The 20,928-nt window shown below is 38.9% G+C and overlaps 1 protein-coding gene across 12 annotated transcripts in view; it reads right to left on the reverse strand.

Annotated features, from left to right (window-relative positions):
* GRIP1 (glutamate receptor interacting protein 1) overlaps positions 1–20,928 on the reverse strand; it is a 308,647-nt gene that overhangs the window by 136,401 nt on the left and 151,318 nt on the right. For 2 of the 12 annotated variants that reach the window (XM_038154125.1, XM_038154119.1), the window contains exon 1: positions 12,652–16,494. The exons of the other annotated variants lie outside the window; for them this stretch is intronic. In XM_038154125.1, the coding sequence (XP_038010053.1) occupies positions 12,652–12,706 (55 nt within the window). In that variant the 5' untranslated portion in view covers positions 12,707–16,494. Of the gene's footprint in view, positions 1–12,651; positions 16,495–20,928 lie in introns of those variants that run through there. 12 annotated transcript variants of the gene reach the window in all.

Here is a 20,928-nt window from a genome sequence, read left to right on the forward strand (position 1 = left end):
AGAACAAAACCTGAATGTAATTCATGATTTAAGGAGGTGGTATTAGATGAGCAAATGCTTCAGCAATATGCAGAATCCATTAGCAACTCCAAATCAGACAGACAGTCCCCATGGATTCATGTCACAAAACCTACATTTACAGGAAGACTATTCCCCTTTGCAGGAAAGGCTTACCAAGAATAAAAACCCTTGTAATGAAAACCAGCAAAGAGAATAAATTACCATACATTCTTTGTATTTCAGCTGCTGAGATAAAAATGTATGAGCTTCACGCTCTCTGCATGAGAACATTCCTGGATATCCCAATGACACCCTGATTGCAAACAAGGATGAAGAAGCTTTAATCCAAGCACATTCTCTCTGTTTCGCTTACATAAGACATGTTTGCTGTTCTTCCTATTTAAGATAAAGTTGATCTTGAAATAGGAGGTCTGATTTTGTTCATCTTAACTCTTAATTAAAATTTAAAAAACCTTAACAGTGCAGACATGTTTCCCCCTCCACATCTGCAGGGTAATATGAGATCCATGTCATAAAGTATGTAGCAGGTATGTCTTCCAGAAAGTTCTCCTAAAGAAGAAAGATTAGCTACCATTTTTCAAGCTTTATTATGTTTATGTAGTGTATAGAATTTTATTTATTTTTTGTTACATGCTGTAAAGCTACTATGTTTTACTTGTTTTATATTTATCATCCAAATTGGAAGAAGGGTGGTTATCTCTTAGTTCTCATAAATTCAGCTCTCAAAGAATTATGAATTTGGGACTGACTATTAAAATGGCCTGCAACACTCTTTCTCATAACATTTTTTATACTCTAGATTAACCTATTAAAAATCATCTTTACAGACACAGCAAATGTTAACCTTTTTGCTTACAGATATACAACAATAGTAATGTGACTGGTTGCAGTGAACGTGACTGTTGTAGATTTATCTTGCTATTCTAAGGAAATTAAAATTTAAAATTATTCCTTCCTAGATTGTTCAAATCTTTCATTACAGTTATTTGGGATTTGAACTGTTAGCTAGAACCTCTGGCTTCAGCAGCAAGATAGCTGTTCTATGTATATGTCCACATATGTATGTATATAAACACCTGTATATTTACACAAACAAATATGCTTGATTTTTAATTATTTTCAGTTGCTTTAGTATTTTCTATAACATTGAAAATTAAATGCAGAATAGAAGTTTGCTTTTCTTGATTTCATTTGCAGGCCCCTTGAAAATAGTGCATGGACTGTGAATAGCCCATGGGCCCTTCATTGAATTTTTCTGCTGTCACTGTCCATTAAGTTTGATCAGAATTATACAGAGATTTTTTCCTCTGAGTCTGTAAATTGTTCATGGTAACTTTGAAAAAGTCATTTGGTGTGTTATCTTCAGCTTTCTAATCAACACTAACCAATCCTGAGGTTTGTTTCTGAACATTAATTGCTTGCTCTATCCTTCTGCTATTCACCACAATTTCTGACATCTTCAAGTATTTCTCTGCCTCCATCTATAAAGGGACAGGCTTCACATATCACTGCATTTGATGTCTCAAAGATAAGCAGTGTAGATACACAACACATTAGATAGATCTTTTGCTCTTGGATAAGAAACACAATGATTTTAGTTTAAATCACTGTTTTTCCTCTTCACATTCAATCACAGTGAGCCACAAACGTTAACAGAATTAAACCAATAAAACTAAATCACATTCTAATTATCAAACTTGGGCTTATAGTGAAATCTCAACAAAATATCTGAAAAGTAATTTTTAAACAGCTTAAGAAAATAAGTAGAAAACCAGATTATTAAAAAGAATTTGAAAATTCTTTCAGCTGACCATAAATCACTCAAATATCTGAAAATACAGTGTTTCAAACAGGTTACTAAGCTTCACCTGTTCTGGTATCTTTTGGCATGACAAAGATGTCATGGTGGGATAGACTGGGAACTTATGGGGAACCAACATAAACACAAGCCAGTTGTTCTTTCCAACATCATCCTTCTGCTCTTTTCTTTTTATGGTAACATGGACAATAGAATTTGCTGTGAAAAGATCACAGGAAATGTCACTTACTTCATTACTCTATGACTAATTATGATTAAATAAATTGTGGGGGAGCTCATTACAGTAATTTTTTGGCTCCTGCATAATTCCTGAGCAATACTTGAAGGAGAGAAACTTATCACACTGTGAAGGAGCATCTGAGTGGATGCACAATGCTGCTGAATGCTACCTTCAGTGGGACACTATGCTGGAAATGTCAGCTTGGGTCCGAATTTCTTCTAAGGCAGCTGTCCATAATATTTCATCAGTATCAGGACCATATTGCGTAAAATTCTCTACTGGAGATGCTATCAAAGTAACTTCAAAGATTCCTATACACAGTTGGTATCTCACAGATGTATTTTAAGTCATCTGTTATAATATGCTACCCAGAGCATTACTTGAACCCCTGACAAACTGAATAATTGCCTCAGCATGTTGGCCTGGAGTTTTCAAAATGCATTGGATGTACAGACACAACATGCAAACCCCTTCAAAATGGTCCACGTGGCCATTGCCTATTCAAGAAGATCCAATCTTTCCAATGGAAGAAATCAGGAAAATGTTTGGAAGTTTTTTCCCTATTCTCTTGGTAACCATGAAAAATAAATAGCCTGAATTCAGTACTACCTTTGAGATCTCCTCTACCCAGCTACCTATTTGCAAAAGTAAAGGCACTTTTTTTGACAGTCAGGTAAAAAAAAACACCACTAAAACACAGTACACCATAGCAACACAGCAGGTCTGAAATATGTGTTGAAAGTCAAACTGACCTGTCTAGAATGGTTAATGAGCATTTCAATTGTGGCTACACTGAGATCTGAAATCTTGGAGACAGCTGAAAAGCTGAAAAGCTCAGAAAAGCCCAACCACTCCGAGTTCTCAGCCTGGATAAATTGGGAGGATATGAATCCCATGAAAAGTAAGGGCAGAGTTTATACTCACATTCCTGCTGGGAGAAAGTGATGAAGATTTTCTGTTACACTGGACAAAGGAGATCTCCACACTGCGCTACTGCCACAGATGCAGCAAAAGAGAAGTCAGCCTCACTCCCTGGGGCCACAGCTCCTACCTCAGTGCAGCTGCCAGCCAACACCGAGCAGCTGCTCTTCAATATTACATAGCATATGTGCATGGGAAGTGGCCCTCACAGGGGGTCTGCAGGAACTGCTGCTGCTGGTTTGGTGGCCTTGCCTGAACCAGCCTGACAAGGTCCACAACAGCAGCACTGAAGAGGAAACTGTGTTCTTCTACAAAGGAGCTCAAGCGCTTCCTACGGCACGACCTACCTTCCACTTGTACATCAGGACTGGCTCCTGCTGCCTTGGAAGCTCTGGAACATTGAGTAAAAGTGTCCTTTGGGCACATTTATCACTGCATTACACAGCTCCAGGGTGAAAACAGAGACAAAATGTAACTAGACAATCTTCCTGACTGCTAAACTTCCCAAGGAACTCCCCCACAAACCCTGCACTTTCCTGCTATTTTTCTTTAGGTATTCCAACAAAACCTAAACTAGAATCCCTATTTTCTCTGTTCCTCATTCTTTTAGGAAACAGCTATTAAATAAAAAGTTTTTATGTCTGTTTCTTTTTGAAGAACGTAATTTCTTTTTACTGTCAAGCTTTGGGCTGTGTGGACTTCTTGGGGTTTTTTTGTTTTTTGTTTTTTTTGTGCAGTACAAAAGAACTGTTCATATTACATACTAGCTCAGGCTGTCACATTTTATCTCAATTCCTAACTCCTTTTAGCTCAATGAAACAAAATCTGCAGGAAGTTTATGCTCAGGTTCAGCAAAATGGATTCCTGACCCACGGGTGATATAACAATATCACATTATCTTAGGGTCTACAGAAATGTATCTGTTATGTCAGTATGGAAAGTAAAGGAAAAGCATGTCAGTAAAGGAAAAAAACCAAATAAACCCTGTCACTGGAAAGCTTAAAGTACTCAAAGGTGCCCTCCTTTTGGACTGCTGGGGAGAAGAAAATGATATATCAAAACTTAGGCCTACTGTCATGATAGGAAATTTCATCTTTGTTATTCATCACTGGACTGTGCTGCAGTGGAGAGAAACATGCCCACAATGTATCTCCAAATCTGCACTGGTCTCTAAGAGGTCACAACACATACTGGATGCACAGAAAAACAAAACTAAACAAAACAAAAGCCAACCAAAACTAAATGCCAGAAACAATTTCTTCTGCCAGACAGAGCTGTCAAATTCTAGTTCACTAAAAGTATAAATGTTTCCTTAAGAGCAGTGTGGATTTAAACTGTGCTTTATTGGTGACATTTACCAATGCACTATGGTAATGCAGTCACTGGAATAGCTGGTATTTCCTTGCTTAACATCTTTCTCTATTCACTGTTGAGAAGCTAAGGCAGAATAAGCCTGTTAGATGTGACACTATTTCCAGTAACACGTTTTCCCCCACAAAACTATGTCTAGTGTTTGTCTTTTTGTAATCAGTCCAATCTGGAGCAATTTTTCTGCCCCAATACACTTTCAGGGAAGTCCCCTTTTCTAATAACAACATAATTCCCAACAGCATTAATAAAAACTGCACATTAGCAGTTTTTATTAACGGATAAGATTGAAGTTGCAGTGGAGACTTACATAATACTTTTCCTTTTTCTGTAATAACAACATTCTGGGCCGAAGCTTTCTTTTCACTTTTGCCCCAAGTCTTAAAAGGTTCTGAAATATTACAGGAGTGCTGCTTTAAAGCAAACTCCCAAAAGAATGGAGGCATAAAGGATGAAGATCTTTAGAAGTTCACACACTTACAAGATGCCAACAGGACTTGGCCTGAAGTTTCTGAAATATCAGAAACTGTGTGGCCAGCAGGACCAGGGCAGTGATCGTTCCCCTGTGCTCAGCAGGGGTGAGGCCACACCTTGAATCCTGTGTTCAGTTCTGGGCCTCTCACTAGAGCACAGACCCTGAGGTGCTGGAGTGTGTCCAGAGAAGGGCAATGGAGCAGGTGAAGGGTCTGGAGCACAAGTCCAAGGAGGAGTGTCTGAGGGAGCTGGGGCTGTTTAGCCTGGAGGAAAGAGGCTCAGGCCTCATCGCTCTCTCCGATTACCTGAAACTACACAGGAAGGGGTTGGTCTCTTCTCCCAAGTAAAAAGTGATGGGATGGGAGGAAATGGCCACAAGTTGTGCTGGGAGAGACTTAGATTGGATAATACAAAAAATTCTGTCATGGAACAGGTTGTCAAGCACTGGAACAGGCTGCCCAGGGACATGGTATTTAAAAGATGTGTAGCTGTGGCATTTAGGGACATTTTTAATGGTGGACTTGGCAGTGCTGGGTCAATGGTTGGACTCAATGATCTTAGAGGTCTTTTTCAATCTAAATGATCTTAAATGATTCTTTGAGAGTGAGGGAATGACATGGTGGTTGTGGTAACACTGAGGTAAATCAGTTTTGATGCAGAAGGTTCCATTAATTTAGATAATGAATAGATTTTAAAATTTTTAAATTTTTTCCCCTTGAGGAAAAAAAGAACATGTGATGAACCACTCTCTTTTTGCTTGCAACTGGCTAAAACTTGGTCCTTTGTGATATTCTCCAACCAGGGCAGTCCTCCCTGCATGCCCCACTGAGCATCCATCTCCCCAGGCCAGTAGGACTCCTGCAGGGAATGTAGATAGGGCAGAAGAAATGAGATTATCCTTTGTTGATTTACTGACAGCTGTTTGCAGAGGGGCTGTAACCTATGCTGACAGAGACTGACTCGCCTGCTTAGGGGCCATGCCTGCAGCAGGACCTTCCCATGGCAGAAGCACAGCAGCAGCACCACAACAGGAAATGCAGATGGGGCACTACTAAGCAGAGCCATGCTGGGAGACAGATTAAGCTGCAGAAATCTGCCTCAGAAGACAGGTATGCTCTCACCCTATTGCACAGTGTATCTCAGATCCAGCAGACCTCCAGACTAAGATTATGTAAAGAACATATTATTACTCTCATGAGAGAGTAAGTCTGTTCTTCACACAAGGAACCAGAGCCCATTTCCATCTGGAGCCTCAGCCTGCAATATATTCCCAAGACATCTAGTTAGTACTACATATGCTAGAAAAAACACTTCCCATGTTTTCCATGTGTATATATCAGATATCAGAGCAACCACATCAGATACCAGCTGGTAATATCTGATAGATAAAAAATAACTAATGGCCACTTACCATCTCTTGATATGACTTCAGCTTTCTCTTCACACCTTACAGGCACCTGCATGCAATTATATCTGTTTATTTAAGCTAAAAAATTTCTCTGCAGAACTCCAGTCATACACACACCCTCACACCATAAGGGCTGCAGCAGTGCTCCTACTTTAACTAGCGCATGCTAGATTTGGAAAGTATTTTTATGTCTTTCTTTTTTGTCAAAGCATCCCACAGATTGGTTAGTATGCTGCTGTGCTTCAGATCATCCTGAATAATTAATAAAGAGTTTGCCAGTTCTTGAATATATTAGTGGTGAAGAAATATTGCTTGAACTTCTGAACTGTGATTGGCTTGCTCTAAAAGAGAAAATCCTTTCTCCTTTCATTACTTCTTACAACAATAAGTTCAAAGAATTCTTTTGAACAAAAAGACAATATTGCGAACTAATAATGCTCATTAAATATAATAAATCTGCCTCTTTTGTTCTTCACATACTCGGTGCTGGAAAGCCTAAATACCAATTATAGAAGGAACATCTTAACAAAAATTCATCTCTCTCTCTTTTTCCTTCTGCAATCATAATGCAGGCACTTACAATTTCAAAGCAATCCTAAAACAATCCTGGCCAAAGGCATTCTTAAATGCAAATAAAAAAGTCAAAACTGGTGAAAAATCTAGAAGCGAAGAAGTCACGCAGGGTCCTCTCTGCTCTCTCACAGTCTTTGCCAATTTCTGTAACTGTTCCTAACCAGCAATGAACAAATGGGAGTAGGAGGACAGGGTTATCCTCAAGACCAGCATGGACCCACTGAGTGACACAAAACAGGTCATGGCTACTCTGTGCCTTCATTTTCTTATCTGACAAACAAGTCTTGCAACAAAATAATTTTTTTTGAAAACAAAACAAAACAAAAAAAATCCTAGTAGTACCAAGGAATGCTTTTGATTTGATTGTTTTTAAATTTGTATTTAGTACATCACACGCGCTAAGAGCAATGTCAAAACTTCCCTTGCTAACAGATGTCCACAGCTCTCCCCTGGGGACTCTCTCCTGTCTTCTCCTGTACCCGTTAATGGTTGAGGAAGGGCTGCAACTCTGGAGGTGGCCCCGAAGTTCCAACATGCTAGTGGAGAAGAAATTTTCCAGATTTGGCTTCTACTTTTTATTCTTTCACTGTAGTTTGTTTACTAAATCAGAAGACGCACAGAAGTAACTTTCAGAAATAAAATCAAAAAATTTGGAAATATGGACAAAATGGATAAACAGGTGTTGAGTATGAAAAACCTCAAAGTGTATTCCTGAAACCCCAATCAAATGCACAAAGCAAACAAATCCTTACTGACTGCCTATTTATAGAACTTACCGGACACTTAGGAGTTTTCTGAACCTTCAGAACTAATTTTAGAAAGACAAGGAACTAACGTTTAAATGTTCTAGGACGTTTAAATGCCCCTAGAGATGTTGTGATTTGTGATTTTTACTTCATTCAAAGCAAGCTGTTGACTCAGTTCTAGTAGTTAAATTTGTACTGTTATAAGCAATTTATTGGCAAAAAGAGACCCCATAATCAGAATTACTATTAAAATAATTCAAAGGCTTGTAACAAGGGATGAGTCTCTGAAACACTAGCAAGTTTGTAATAAGATACTATATAGCCTCAATGTCAAGTCTTTAACACAATTTTAATTCCATGCTTTAAAAATAAAAATCTGGCTTTGTCCGTGTTGTAGTTGCTTGTGCGCAAGGCAAAGTACAGCCTATGTCCAGCTACATTCAGAATTCATCCTTTGATGCTTTAGGCCCCAATCCAATTTTTAGATAACTGATCATCTTGTAAAATGGAGTGCAGCATCTTGCCTTTAAAGCTTGCTTTATCTCGCTGTATTGGAAACATACTGGGAGAATAAAAATATATGTCTGCAGAAAGGATCTGTATGCGCAGTAGGTGATAAATTATCCTGAAGATAGGCTATAAAGCTTTGATGGGTGAGAGGCATTCCACTCAGCTCCTCACGCTCTGCCCTGTGTTACAACAGTTGACATCTTTATCAGAGTGCTCCTATTCTGTTTCCATTATAATAAAATCCAGAATAACATCACTGATCTGTGTATGTGCAAAACTGCATTCCTGACTCTAACGAAGAGACCCATTTCTGTGAGCAACTTTATACTACAGACACAGCTTCCTAAAAGTGCTGGTTTTTGGCTAGTAAAGGGAAAAAACAAACGTGTCCATACATCAATTAACCACAACCAAGGCTTTGTAATGCACTGCTCGAAAGGCAATTTTTAAACTATAAAGTGGTTAATTTACCTGTAAACCTGACCAGCCTAAACATTTCAGCAACTTTGCACTATTGTAAGCTATATATGTATATTGCTCACTGTTTTACTTAACATAATAACTGTAAATTTTATTTAGCATACATATGCAATGTGAGGGATTACCACAGGCTCTTTGGTATGCACAGCATACTGTTCAATGCCCAAGGTCTTATATGAATAAACTGGGGGGGGAAACCCTAGTGTTTCTCCACTGCACAAAAAAATAATCCTACAATACCAGCAGCTGTACGAAGTGCAGATTTGTGGTTACTTTTACAACTACAAATGTGGCCTTTCCTTATATTCACTTGGTCCAAATGTAAGCTACCATTCTCTCTGAGCCCAGTACTTCCCATAGTAAAAACTATAAAAACAGCGACTACTTCAGATTCTTAATGTAGCTTTTGGCTTACTGTGCTCTTTTGGGACAGAAAGGAGATAAAAAATTAAAATAATATATAAAAATTACAAAATTCTCTTCTCAGCGCAATTTTTAGTACTTAATATGGTAAGAAGATACCTTTTCTCTTTTCAGAACCTTTTAACTACTTCCAACATTGCTTAAAATGTATATACATACACAAGGAGATTCAAATACCTATAGATAATCACAATAAAAAGAGAATGACCCAGCAATATTTCAGCTCAAAAGTAAAAGCGTAAAAGATTTATTAATGAAAGAAGTCAGGTAATTATAGCACAAACTCCCATCCACAATAAACATTTTAATAACTATTTTAAAATGCATAACAGAAAAATAGCATAGAAACAAAAGACTGGTGTAGAAACAACACATTGGTGTAGAAACCAGAATTTTTTTTTTGTTTTTAACTGGATAGACTAGATCTAAATTCAAATCATGTCTCCACAGCTGTGAGAAGAGTCTCACACAGCATCGTTCTTGCAAATTGCATCATCAAATAACATAATACTTTTATTTCATGTTTGCTTGTTAATGGATGCAAACATGAAGCTTCCTCTGACCCTGGTAACATACAATTTCATTACTGAAAATGTACTGACCTCCAAAATAAAGACTTACAAAACTGAAGTGTAATGCACATGAAAGGACCTAATCTTGTAGTCTTCTAAATTTCCTGCATGAACAATTATTGTGCACTTCTTGTTTGCCATATCTTTTGCTTTAAGAGGAGGTACTGGTACAGTGGAAATACAGAAGACTTTGTACAGCAGCTGCAGCAGCCACAGTAGCCCTCGTACCGACAGAGGCAATATGGCACAAAAGGAATGCATGGGCAGTGAAGCAGGAGTGAGGGGGCTGGACTGCAAGATGTTTGAAGATCCTTTCTAACCCCAACCATTCTATGATTCTATAATTGTGCCAGTCTCATAAGAATGGTGTAAGTTTGAAGGCAGAGGACAAAGAAGAAGACTAGTGCTTCCATCTGAAGATGACCATGGAGGTGAGGTCAAGAGAGGTAAAGATTATCTGTTGCAGGCTCTGACTCACAACTATGGAAAGGAGTGGGTCCCTGACAGGGTTTTGGAGAGCATTCCCACTACTATATGATATTTTTGCCTTGAAATTAGCTCACAACACTTGAAGATTCTCCCGCCAGAATTTTTTTCAATTACACAGTAAGTACATGCAACAATGCAAATAAATACAAAAATAGCCTCTCCTTTTTGCTTTGAAAGGTTAAGGTGAAGTACAAGAAGAGGGGAGTACAATTCTTGTAAAATAAAATATTGCCTGAACACCTCCCTATTGGAAAGAACGACTTTTAGAGAGTCTTCAGCTGCCCAGATGAGGCATTTCTGTTTACATCCCTCTCTGAAAAAACAGGAAATGAAGCTACAAGCTTACTTTGTCAAGACAGGCATGAAAAATGACACAACACACATAAAGCAGATATTTCCACATTTTGATGCATAGTTAACCGCACATCTTTTCTTAAAAACACAAAACACTAATCTAGTGTGCAGCACACTTGTATCTTTTCACCACAGTAGGGCCTGAAAGACAGTAAAGAAATTACTTTGGGGAACTGCACAAAGCTACAGGATTAGGGCAAAAGAAAAAGACCCTAGCAGAGACAGGCTGGGGGCAAGTACTAAAACAAGGAAAACTGCTTTTGGAGCAAAGGAACTCAATGAATGCCCATGCCTAGCAGGTTAGAAGGAAAGGAGATATTCCAGCTGATACAGCAGCAGGAGTTTGCCAGCTGTTGGCAAGAATCCTCTCCACAATAATAATGTGAAGGTCCATCCCTGTCCTCAGCTAGGCTGTGTTGAGCACCCCATAACTATTTTCTGAGATGCAAATGCCGAGACCAAAAAACCCAGAGAATTAGATAAAAACCCCAAAGATTTCACTCAAAACAGTGAAAATTCAGGAACCTGTCAATTAGGACAGCAACAGCCAGTCCAGTGTGCATACGGCTTCCAGGAGGATATATGAACGTACCTCTAGCCTGCCTTTTTCTTTATCAACCAGAGACAAGCATAAGGCACACTAATGCAAAAAAATCAATAGTATCATGCCAGTTCCTATTGGGAGGGAGTGGGAGGAGCAAAGAGTCTCAATGGCAGTTAAGATTATTTCAGAGGAGAAAAAAAACACTAGCCTGAGTTCTGTTGAATGATGGAAGCATGAAATAATTAAGATGGCTATGATGTATTAGATTATTGATTATTCACAGGGCAACTGTATTTAAGTGGAACAACAACTCTCATCAGTAACTAAATTAGTGCCCAGATCTGTCTGATAAAGACATCAGCAGACAAAAAGGTTTCTCTGCTCACACCAGAAAAAGAGAATACACTGACTTTCAACCTGATAAACATGTAATAGAGGTACCAGAATAGCAACATTTTACACAAAGGAGAAAAACAGGCATTACCCAGCACAGATTTTAAAGAGAAGCAAATCTACTGAGAGGATGATTAATAAATATTTAAGTTCCTATGTTTTGAACAACGTGACCCCACTGAGCAATCTAAATAAAAGGAAAATGCTTATATAAGTTTGATTGCAGTATTCTTCTCTTTTCCTATTACTAATCTCATTGTATTAGCATGCTACCTTTTCATGCTTCTGCAAAATAAAACACTAATTGATTTTGAGCTATCCTGACTAATAATCAACGATAGCTGATAAAAATAGTTTCATTCACACATGGATGTATATCCAGCTACACAGTAACGGCCATTAAATATTTCACAGCACCCAAGATAAAAAATATTCTTATTTGCAGACACATAGCGCTATTACAATGTTGCAAGTTTCCATCAAAACATCAAGCTAAAATCCCAAATCAACCCTTTTTACACAGAGAAGGAAAAAATTACCAACCATAACAGATTAAAATTTTAAAAAAAAGTTATTTTTAGAAAATAAGGCACATTCATTCCTGAACAGTGAAGGTGTCTTAGGCAGGTTTTCACATATCTGCTGTAACAATCACACAGGACTCAGGGTAGCATTTTAAAGTTCCGAGCGGTAAAATGAGAGACTGCAAAGATTTACAGCTGGATAAAATGCATACTGCTCTAACGGGCAAATTAACTTCCAAAGTGTGACATGAGAGTGCAGCCTGAAAAAACACATGCTGCTATCCTTGCTATCCCTACTTCATCACATACAACAGCCTTCGGCATGTAAAGCACAGGTAAAAACAGCTCACAAAGGACATGAAACTACAGAAATGCATCCTGGATACAGGTCCAGGACAGCAGTGCCAGTTGTTCCTAGTAAGGCAGAGCATGCACTGACCCAGGAGGGATAGGAGGGATACCTCTCAGCAGTTAGCACAAATACAAAACAATAACACCCCATAATAACTTTAGCACTTCACTTGGGAAAAAAAAAATCCTCCTTCTAGCAATTACCAAAAAAAAAAAAAAAAAAAAAAAAAAAAAGAAAAGAAAAGATAAAAAATCCCCGGGATCTATCTTCCTAGCAGACCACAGCCTGGGACATGTAGGAATGTTAATTGAAAGAGCTCCTATACCCTCCTGTATCAGGAGTTCTTTGTTGCCTGACAGTACATTGGAAGGGCGGTCATATTTAAAAGTAAAAAAATCAGGTTGTGTCTCTGGAAGGACGCAACGGAACCCCTGGTTGAGTAAGAAGGAAAGCACGTTACCTTTAGCAAGTCTCCTCAGGATCTGACAGCGGCATTTGAAAGAGACAGCTATCATTCTGGCTGCCTGCCTCCCCTGGCAAAGCACGCTTGGGGCTCTGCTTGGGTGAATGCAGCAGCAGCCTGTGAATTCCTCCTCCCGCACATACCAGGCAAAAGGTAGCCCCGGCGGGGAGTGACAAAGCTTAATTCCTCTTGGCTGATGCAGAGATCAGCTCCGTGTCATCTGGCAAAGCTGTGTCATTCACTACTAGCGCCGTCACCACCACCTGCATGAGGAGCTGCAGGCTTAAAAAGCCGTATTTCTTTACAAGCTAGAAAGCATCTAGCTGCACACACAGACGCGGATATTAGAGGGACACATCCCCCAGCCTCTCGCATTCCCTGACCCTGCAGGGAGTGATGGTTGCTGTGCCAGGCAAAGGGCCCCACATTTCAACAAGACACGGTGATTTTTCTCCTCCTTCCTCGTATCTATCCTTTCCCTCAGTGTTTCCTCTGAATAAATAGAGCAAAACCACCAGGAATCCTACTGCTGGGAGAGAAGGAGCCCATTTCAAATGGAAATATTCTAATCAAAGCACATTTAAAGATTTAATCCTACTGATCTATAAGGAAGAAAAAAGAAAAAGTCTGATTTAATAACCAGGAAAGCTTTTTGACAATTGTAGACAAGTATATTACAGCTGGTGAAGCACAGACCACAGGGGGAGGGAGAGAGTGGAGGGAACTGATGGATTGTTGTGTGTGGGCAGGACCACCAAGCATTTGATCACACCAAAATAAAATTATGCTGAATAGAAAACACACAGTGAATCGAGTTTTCTGCCTTCACTAAAGGGAGAAGAGAGCAGATTTTAGAGCAGCTGAATTGGCCAAACATTGCACCATTTGTAAGATTTCTTCAGCTCACGAGGAGTTTTATGCCCTCTCATGCCGATTCAAACAGCAAATTGACCTGCTTTTACAAACCATTCAGAAAATAATAAAGTAGAGCATACCTCTTAAACTAGAGTTCAATACCACCTTCATGGACAAAACTTCATACTCATTCTAAAAACCAAGCAAGCAAACCAAAATATTCCATATAGAGTTTTTCAGGTCAAATCTATGCACAAACCCCAAGTCCTGCACCAGATACTCTCCTTTAGGACAACAGATAATGATTTCTTTCTCAAGATTTATACTTCACTTGAATGATGTATTTAAAACTGTCTTCATATATTCTGTCTCATTCACATGCTTTGATTGCAAAATTGCTTAGTTTATCTTCTACCATCTTTTATCCATCACTGTATTTAATGTTATGGTCCAGTGTCATGGTGCACATCTTCTACGAGCAGCTACAGGAAGCCAGGAAGAAATATGGACAGCTCTCACCCTCTGAGCCATTTCTCTCTCCCTGCCTGCTCTTCACTGCATCAGCAGCTCTGTGCTTCCCAAAGTCCAACTCCAACTACTATTACAGTGATTGTTTTTCTTATTTTTGTTTTATTGGTTAGAGCAACAGCCATATTTCCAAGGGTAAAGGAGAAACACTCCATCAGCATCATTGCAATTGCCTAGACAGACCTGGTGAAAATTGATTTTATTTCATTGTCATTAAAACCAGATAGGGGTAATCGAGTCACCTGTTCACCAACCTTGTAATTGCTTCTTGTAGCTGCTCTTGTACCAGAGAGCCATAAAACCCAGCCAGTGGAACAGCAGATGCACCTGAAGGTGTGACCTGATGGCTCCATCCTTATAACCACAGACCTCTGGCCAAGGATGGAGAGGGCATACAAGGAGGGGTGAAACCAGAAGATGAAGATGGAGGCTTCCATCAATGTAATTCAGTAGTCCAGAAAGAAAACAAAATCTTGGGAGTATTAGGAAGAGGAAAGGGGAGATGAGAGGAGTTGTGTGTTCTTGTTCTCCCATCAAGTGGCTCTATCTCTTCCAATATGCTTTTAGACAAAAAAAAATTGCCACCACTCTTTCTTGCTACCTCCTGTTAAGGTAAGAGGACTTCACACCAATAATGCCAATAAATACCACCCTATACCTGCTTTCTTTCCTCTCTGCTCCCCTGGAAAAGCTGTTCCAAAAACCAAAGGCTATGGCTCAGCACACAGGCCCTGTTCACAGCTCTTTCAGGTTTGAGATGACGAAGATGCCTGAACTTGCTGCTCTCTTTCTGCAGATTGGCATCCAAATCTTTATTACTGCCTTTTCATCTGCCAGATGCCTGTCCTTGATGCCATAAACCTTGCTGGACCCAGGCAGACCAGTATGAACACTTGCCCTTAACTCATGGGCAACCAAAAGATACTGCCAAGATGATAGTTTGGCTGCCCTAACATTTGTTCTTTGATTCTTCCCAGTCAGCTGTGGGGTCAGCATTATCTACTCCCAGCAGTAAGGTCTCCACTCCACCTCTTTGGATATGGACCTTGCCACCACCTGTCAGCATCAGTGCTGGTGAGCCTGCAATGTTCCCTCTGCCCTTCAAAAGAAGATGATTTTGGTGAGCAGGTCTCAAATCAAGAGTCCACTTTTGCACAGTTTTAACATGATTGAAAACTTCTGCTGGGCAGAGAATGTCAAGAGGTTGTAGCTACACCATGAGGAATAACTGCTTGCTGCTTGCTTTTGTGATCTGACTTCATGACTTACCCTGGTTCAGCCCCTTTGGCAGAGGGTGCAAAACAGAGGACACTTACAGAGCTAAGAGGCTGCAAAAGACAGACTTCAGACACTGGAGAGAAATCAAGCCTTTAGGTAAGGAAATGCTGAACCCCAATGGGATTAAGTAGAAATATGTAAAATTGTACAGAAACTGTAATAAACTGTACAGAAACTGTGATCTGTGTGCAAAACCAGAAGCAGACTTGGTCAAATAAAGCTTTACTAACAGTGAAAGGATACATTCATTCCTTGATCCAAAAAGCTTATTGTATTGTTTACTACTTCTAGATTATGGTGCGTATGCCAAACAGTCTCTGAAGCACTGCATTAGTCACTTCCAACCAAGTCAACAGGATAATTTTTTTGCTTTTGTTTCTTCAGACAATTTTTCTGTCCTTGCCAAGGGAGGTCATATATGGATTTGAATTTCTCAAAAAAGGTTCAGAAGACAAAGACTTCATACTTCAAATACAACATGGAACATAAGGATCAATTATATATACTGCATATTTTTTCCTCATTTTTGCTAGAAAAGATCCAGTTATTGGAACAATTTGTAAAATGTTCACTCATGATAGACACGGTTTTATCACCTTCTTTCAGGACAACAATAATGAGGATTAACAAAACTGTTCTTGTCCAAAGTCCTACTCCTGAAATTAATTTAATTATACCTCATGTGTTAATATATAATTTTTTTACCAAATTAAGTATTTTGTGTTTTTTAAATGCTTCAACATTCCAAAGACAGCCATCATTTTCTGAAGTGTCATTCATTCAACTCTGCAGCTGGAATCAGCTGGTTTCAGGAGGAAAAATGGGGGAGGGGGTAAAAACAAAAAGGTATCTAATATAACAGACATACTAAAAAATATGTGCATACTAAAAAATATTTATAGTCTATATAACACAGCTTAAACTCTTAGTAATTGTATTTCTTCCTTATTAATTAACTCAGCTACATATTTAGTCACAATTTTCTCTGGACTCATCTGTAAAAATCTTTTTTCACTGTGATCCTTTTGGGCAGCAGCATGAATTTGTATCACTTTTATTGCTGCACTCACTCCTTTTTTCAGGCGTCTGAAAGATTATTTATAAATCTAGAATATATATAACACACAAATACTTTATCAACTGAATTTTTATTCATAAGTACTCAGTAGAAGGTCACTAGATGAAAGAAGCTTATATTTTCATACGATAAGACAGGCAGTGTAATATATATATGCTATTTAACACAAACTTCTGGTTAATCTTATCAGATCACATTAGCGAAAATAAATCAATGAATCAAAAAATGTTACTATCTATTACACTTCTCTCTAGGATAAAAAAAAAGTAATGAAATTTCTCTGAATTAAATTGAAGATTACAATCTTTATACAGTGTGACATTTAGATACAATGAGGAAATTTCTGTAAAGAACCAGTATTCAATGAAGAATACAGATTCTGCAAAATATGAAATTATCTTTGGGGGGGAAAAAAGAGTTTTCAAAAAATGAACTTCTTATGCAGAAAACACACCCTTCTGTTTCACAGGAATATACACACCTGGAAGGCACCCTAGGTAGAATTCCACGTATGCTGTATCAAACATTTGCGTTCACACAGTGACTGAACAACATCTTAAAACCAGTTCCACACCATCCCTTCTTTCACTTGTCAGAGGATTTGTCCACATGAGCTGCTATAATTGGTTTTGGATATCATATGCTCCTATTTTTCTTTATGGCCTAAGTTTGTGTGTGTGACCACATGGAAGCAGATGCACCACAGGGAACTCATTTGGTCACAGAGATGCTCACCACCGAGCCAGACCTTTAAAGAAAGCCAACCCATGGGGTTCAGTGAGGACAGAGATGTACTCGAACAACAGTATCAGTAAAACATAAAAGCCACGAGAAAGACATGCATCATGTGCATGAAAGTCCTTCATGTGTCAGGAAGACACAGTGATATCTACTGGATCTACCTGCATAAGAAAATTGAAATGAAATATTACGAAATCTAAACTCTTAAGGATTTTGTACAAGTCAGTATTTTGTTTCATCATTTTACAAGTTACTGCTGGCATATACCACATTAGTCAAACTGAAAGTCAGATTTTTAAGGAACAGAGACTTAATTTAATTCTGAAAATAACAAATTGCTATATGGATACTTCTGGTTTGAAAACTAAAACATTTCCACTATAGTATTTGATACAACCTTATAACAATTCCAGGAATCTCTATCTGAACAAAATTTTTCATCCCAAATAGAAGAGCTGTATTCCCATTCAGCAGCAGGCTCAGTCAGTCCAGCATTTTGCAATGAACACTGCTCTATTACGAAGATTCCCCTTCACTACAGGGAGAAGGAATAAAAAGGCAAGTGAAATAAAGACACCCTGTTATTCCCCAGTGCTCGGATTATCAAAAAAGACAACTTGTCAGCTTTGCATAATTTGGAGGATCTTGTAAATTTACATTTTTATTAAATCAACTACAGCAGCTATTTTCTAGCTTAATAACCACCTCTGCAACACTGATGGGTAATTTCACGCAGGCATTGCAGCAGAATGCTTTACAGGTCATTAAGAGTCATAAAAGCTGCTCTGGCTTCAGAAGATCCTCACTGGAGAACATGTCACGTAGGAGATGCAGCATGTTGAAAAGCAAGGACATGTGGGTGCTGAAAGTGGTTCACAGGTGACAAGAACACATCTGTTAAAGATCTAATTGATGCCAAAACACTGTTGCATAGCACCATACAAGTATTTTAGCTTCATTGCCTAGGAAGGGATTAGGAAAAATAATTTAGGAGCCTTCCAAGTTAAAAATCCAAGAAATCTTCATTTATTGGCTCCAAGCAATGTTAACCTTTTTGAATAAGTAGGTATTGAATAAGTGGTGATAAAATCAGTCAATATTGCCACATCCTGGGATGGCTTTTTGTTGAAGTGTTTTACTACACAGCAGATTCACATTTTAATTCACTTTTTTTAAGGTCTGATTTAACAATATATTTTTAAAAATTTATAATGCAGTATCAAAGGAGAGAGAATACATACATCTTTTCTACATGAAAATAACTCTCCACTGAACATTACCCTTTAGCACAACCTAAGGAACAGCATTGCCTACATTACCCTTTACAAGAATCTCACACTAGAGCTTTACAAAAAAAAATCTTTGTCTTAGCAGTCTGTTTCAATTGCTGGCAAAAATTAAACCTGTCCTTTTCAGTGAAATTGTGTCGATATACAAAGGTTAAGAGATGTTTCTTAGTAGAAAAAGAGCTTAAAAAACCTTTGAGTACAACTTTGACTTTTAACTTCATTTCAGCTGCTGGCAAACACATTGGTCATCTTTTTCCACCCTTTCTTAGCCAGAAATATTTGTTTAAAAATAATTACAGACTTAAAAGATTTGGAAAATATGAAGATGCCACATACACTATGAAAATTAGAAACTTTAGTAGTACAAGTATGTTGTAGTCTCTCAAAGGTAACTTCAAGTATAATCACAACTAATTGAGATTTGTTTCAGAAAAAAGTCATCATTCATCATCTTTGCATGGTTTGGGTTGGCACAGCTCTTAAACATCATCTAGTTTCCATCTCCCTGCCATCCACTAGATCAGATTGCTCAGAGCCCCATCCAACCTGGCCTTGAACACTTCCAGAGATGAGGCATCCAAAACTTCTCTGGGCATCCTGTTCCAGCATCTCACAACCCTCACCGTGAGAAATTCCTTTCTAACATCAAACTTAAATTCCTCCTCTTTTAGGTTAAAAAATGTTCCCTCTAACCCCACTACTAACTGTCCATGTAAAAAAAAAATGCCATCTCTCTTTTTTTAAGCTCCCTTTAATTACTTGAAGGTGCTCTAAGGGCTCCCTGAAGCCTTCTCTTCTCCAGGCTGAATAACCTGAGATCTCTCAGCCTTGTCTTCACAGAAGAGTGCTCCAGACCTTGGACTATCTTTATGGGCTTCTGGACTTGCTCCAGGTCCATGTACTTCTTACATTTAGCGCCTCGGAGCTGGGTGCAGTAGAGTCTCACCAGAGCAGAGCAGAGGGGCAGAATCCCCTCCCTGGCCCTGCTGGCCCCACTGCTTTGGATGCAGCCCAGGCTGTGGTTGGCCTCCTGTGCTGCGAGCTCACATTGCTGGGTCATGCTGAGCTTCTCACCAACCAGCATGCCCAAGTCCTTCTCAGCAGGGCTGCTCACAATCCCTTCTCTGCTTGGCCTGTACTTGTGCTCAGGATTGCCTCAATCCATGTGCATCTTGCATCAAGTCTCTTCCCAAAATCAAGAGCTTACAAATCAGGTACCACTGCATTTCTAGTAGAGACACATGTCTGTACCCTTTCTTTGGTTTGGTTTACAAGGACAGAAGAGAATGCTCACTTTCTGGAGGATTACTAATAATTTGTCCTTGCATCTTATGAACTGACAGTAAAGAACCTGAAATCTGTCAAAATATAATGAAAAAAACCAAATCCAAAGCAGTCTGTCTGCCCTGTCAGCAGGAGCAGCAGTGAAAGCACTAGGTACTTGCTTTCCAGGATGCTTGTAGGTCCCATGGAGAGAAACAGCAAGCAACGACCCCGTTCATTGAACACAATCAGCCCGGCATGGGCTCCTGCCAGCCACACGCATATAATTACAGTCTTGGGGATTTAACGTAATCTCAAAACTAAAGGATGACTCTGTCTTACAAGTAGCCTCCACATGCTGCACTACATGGTTAAAGACTCCTGTAATTACAATTTCTGTAAGGCTTTGTACTTTGTAGAGGTTTTTTTTAATTAATTAAAATGATGACCTTCCAACTGCTGCATCAGTCTCTAACAAAACAAAGCTAAGCATTCCCTCAAAAGTACCATACTGGAAGTGGAGACTGTCTCTTAGCAGAGACTTATCAGAAAACAGCTGCTTCTTCTCTCATTTAAAAAAAAAAAAAAATTATGATTCTAAAACCACTTCAACAAAAGTGGAATAACTGTATCTTTCTATAACTATTCTGTTTTGTTCCCATATACTTATCAACCTATTAAGCAACCGTGAAATTGGAATATCACACTAGAAAATAAAATGTGTATTTGGAGGTATGAGTGTAGAATATAAAGTCATTTAATCTACTACAACAGATTTTTTTAGGAATTAACTCCGCAAGTTTTTATGTGCAAGTCTTTATATTCAAGATACGGTCAAAAAGGATGGCAATGAAATATTATAGCTCTAGAGATGCAGCAAAATGAAAGGATGGCACAAGCAGTTTTGGCTGGCAATAGCTTCAAGCCTTTGCAAGATAAAGGGAAATGCTGATTCATTGATACCTACCGTGTGCAAGCTGCAGGAAGACATGGCAGCAGCTGCTTTACCAGAACAGAATGGATTTCTATACTGAAATTGGGTGCACACTGGATGCTTGCCTGCAGCTTGAGAGGCTGCCAGGCAACTGGCACCAACCACTGCACTTTCCCAGGCCCCATGGACTATTCCTTCCCAGAACTAGAACTGTACTGGGAGAACCAGGGAGTGTATCCCAGAATATGATGACTATAAAAACAACAGAGCAGATCATTACAAGAAAAGCCAACGACTTGCAACTGTGG

The sequence above is a fragment of the Motacilla alba genome, chromosome 1A (genome assembly GCF_015832195.1).
Source record: "Motacilla alba alba isolate MOTALB_02 chromosome 1A, Motacilla_alba_V1.0_pri, whole genome shotgun sequence".
NCBI classification, from domain to species: domain Eukaryota; kingdom Metazoa; phylum Chordata; class Aves; order Passeriformes; family Motacillidae; genus Motacilla; species Motacilla alba.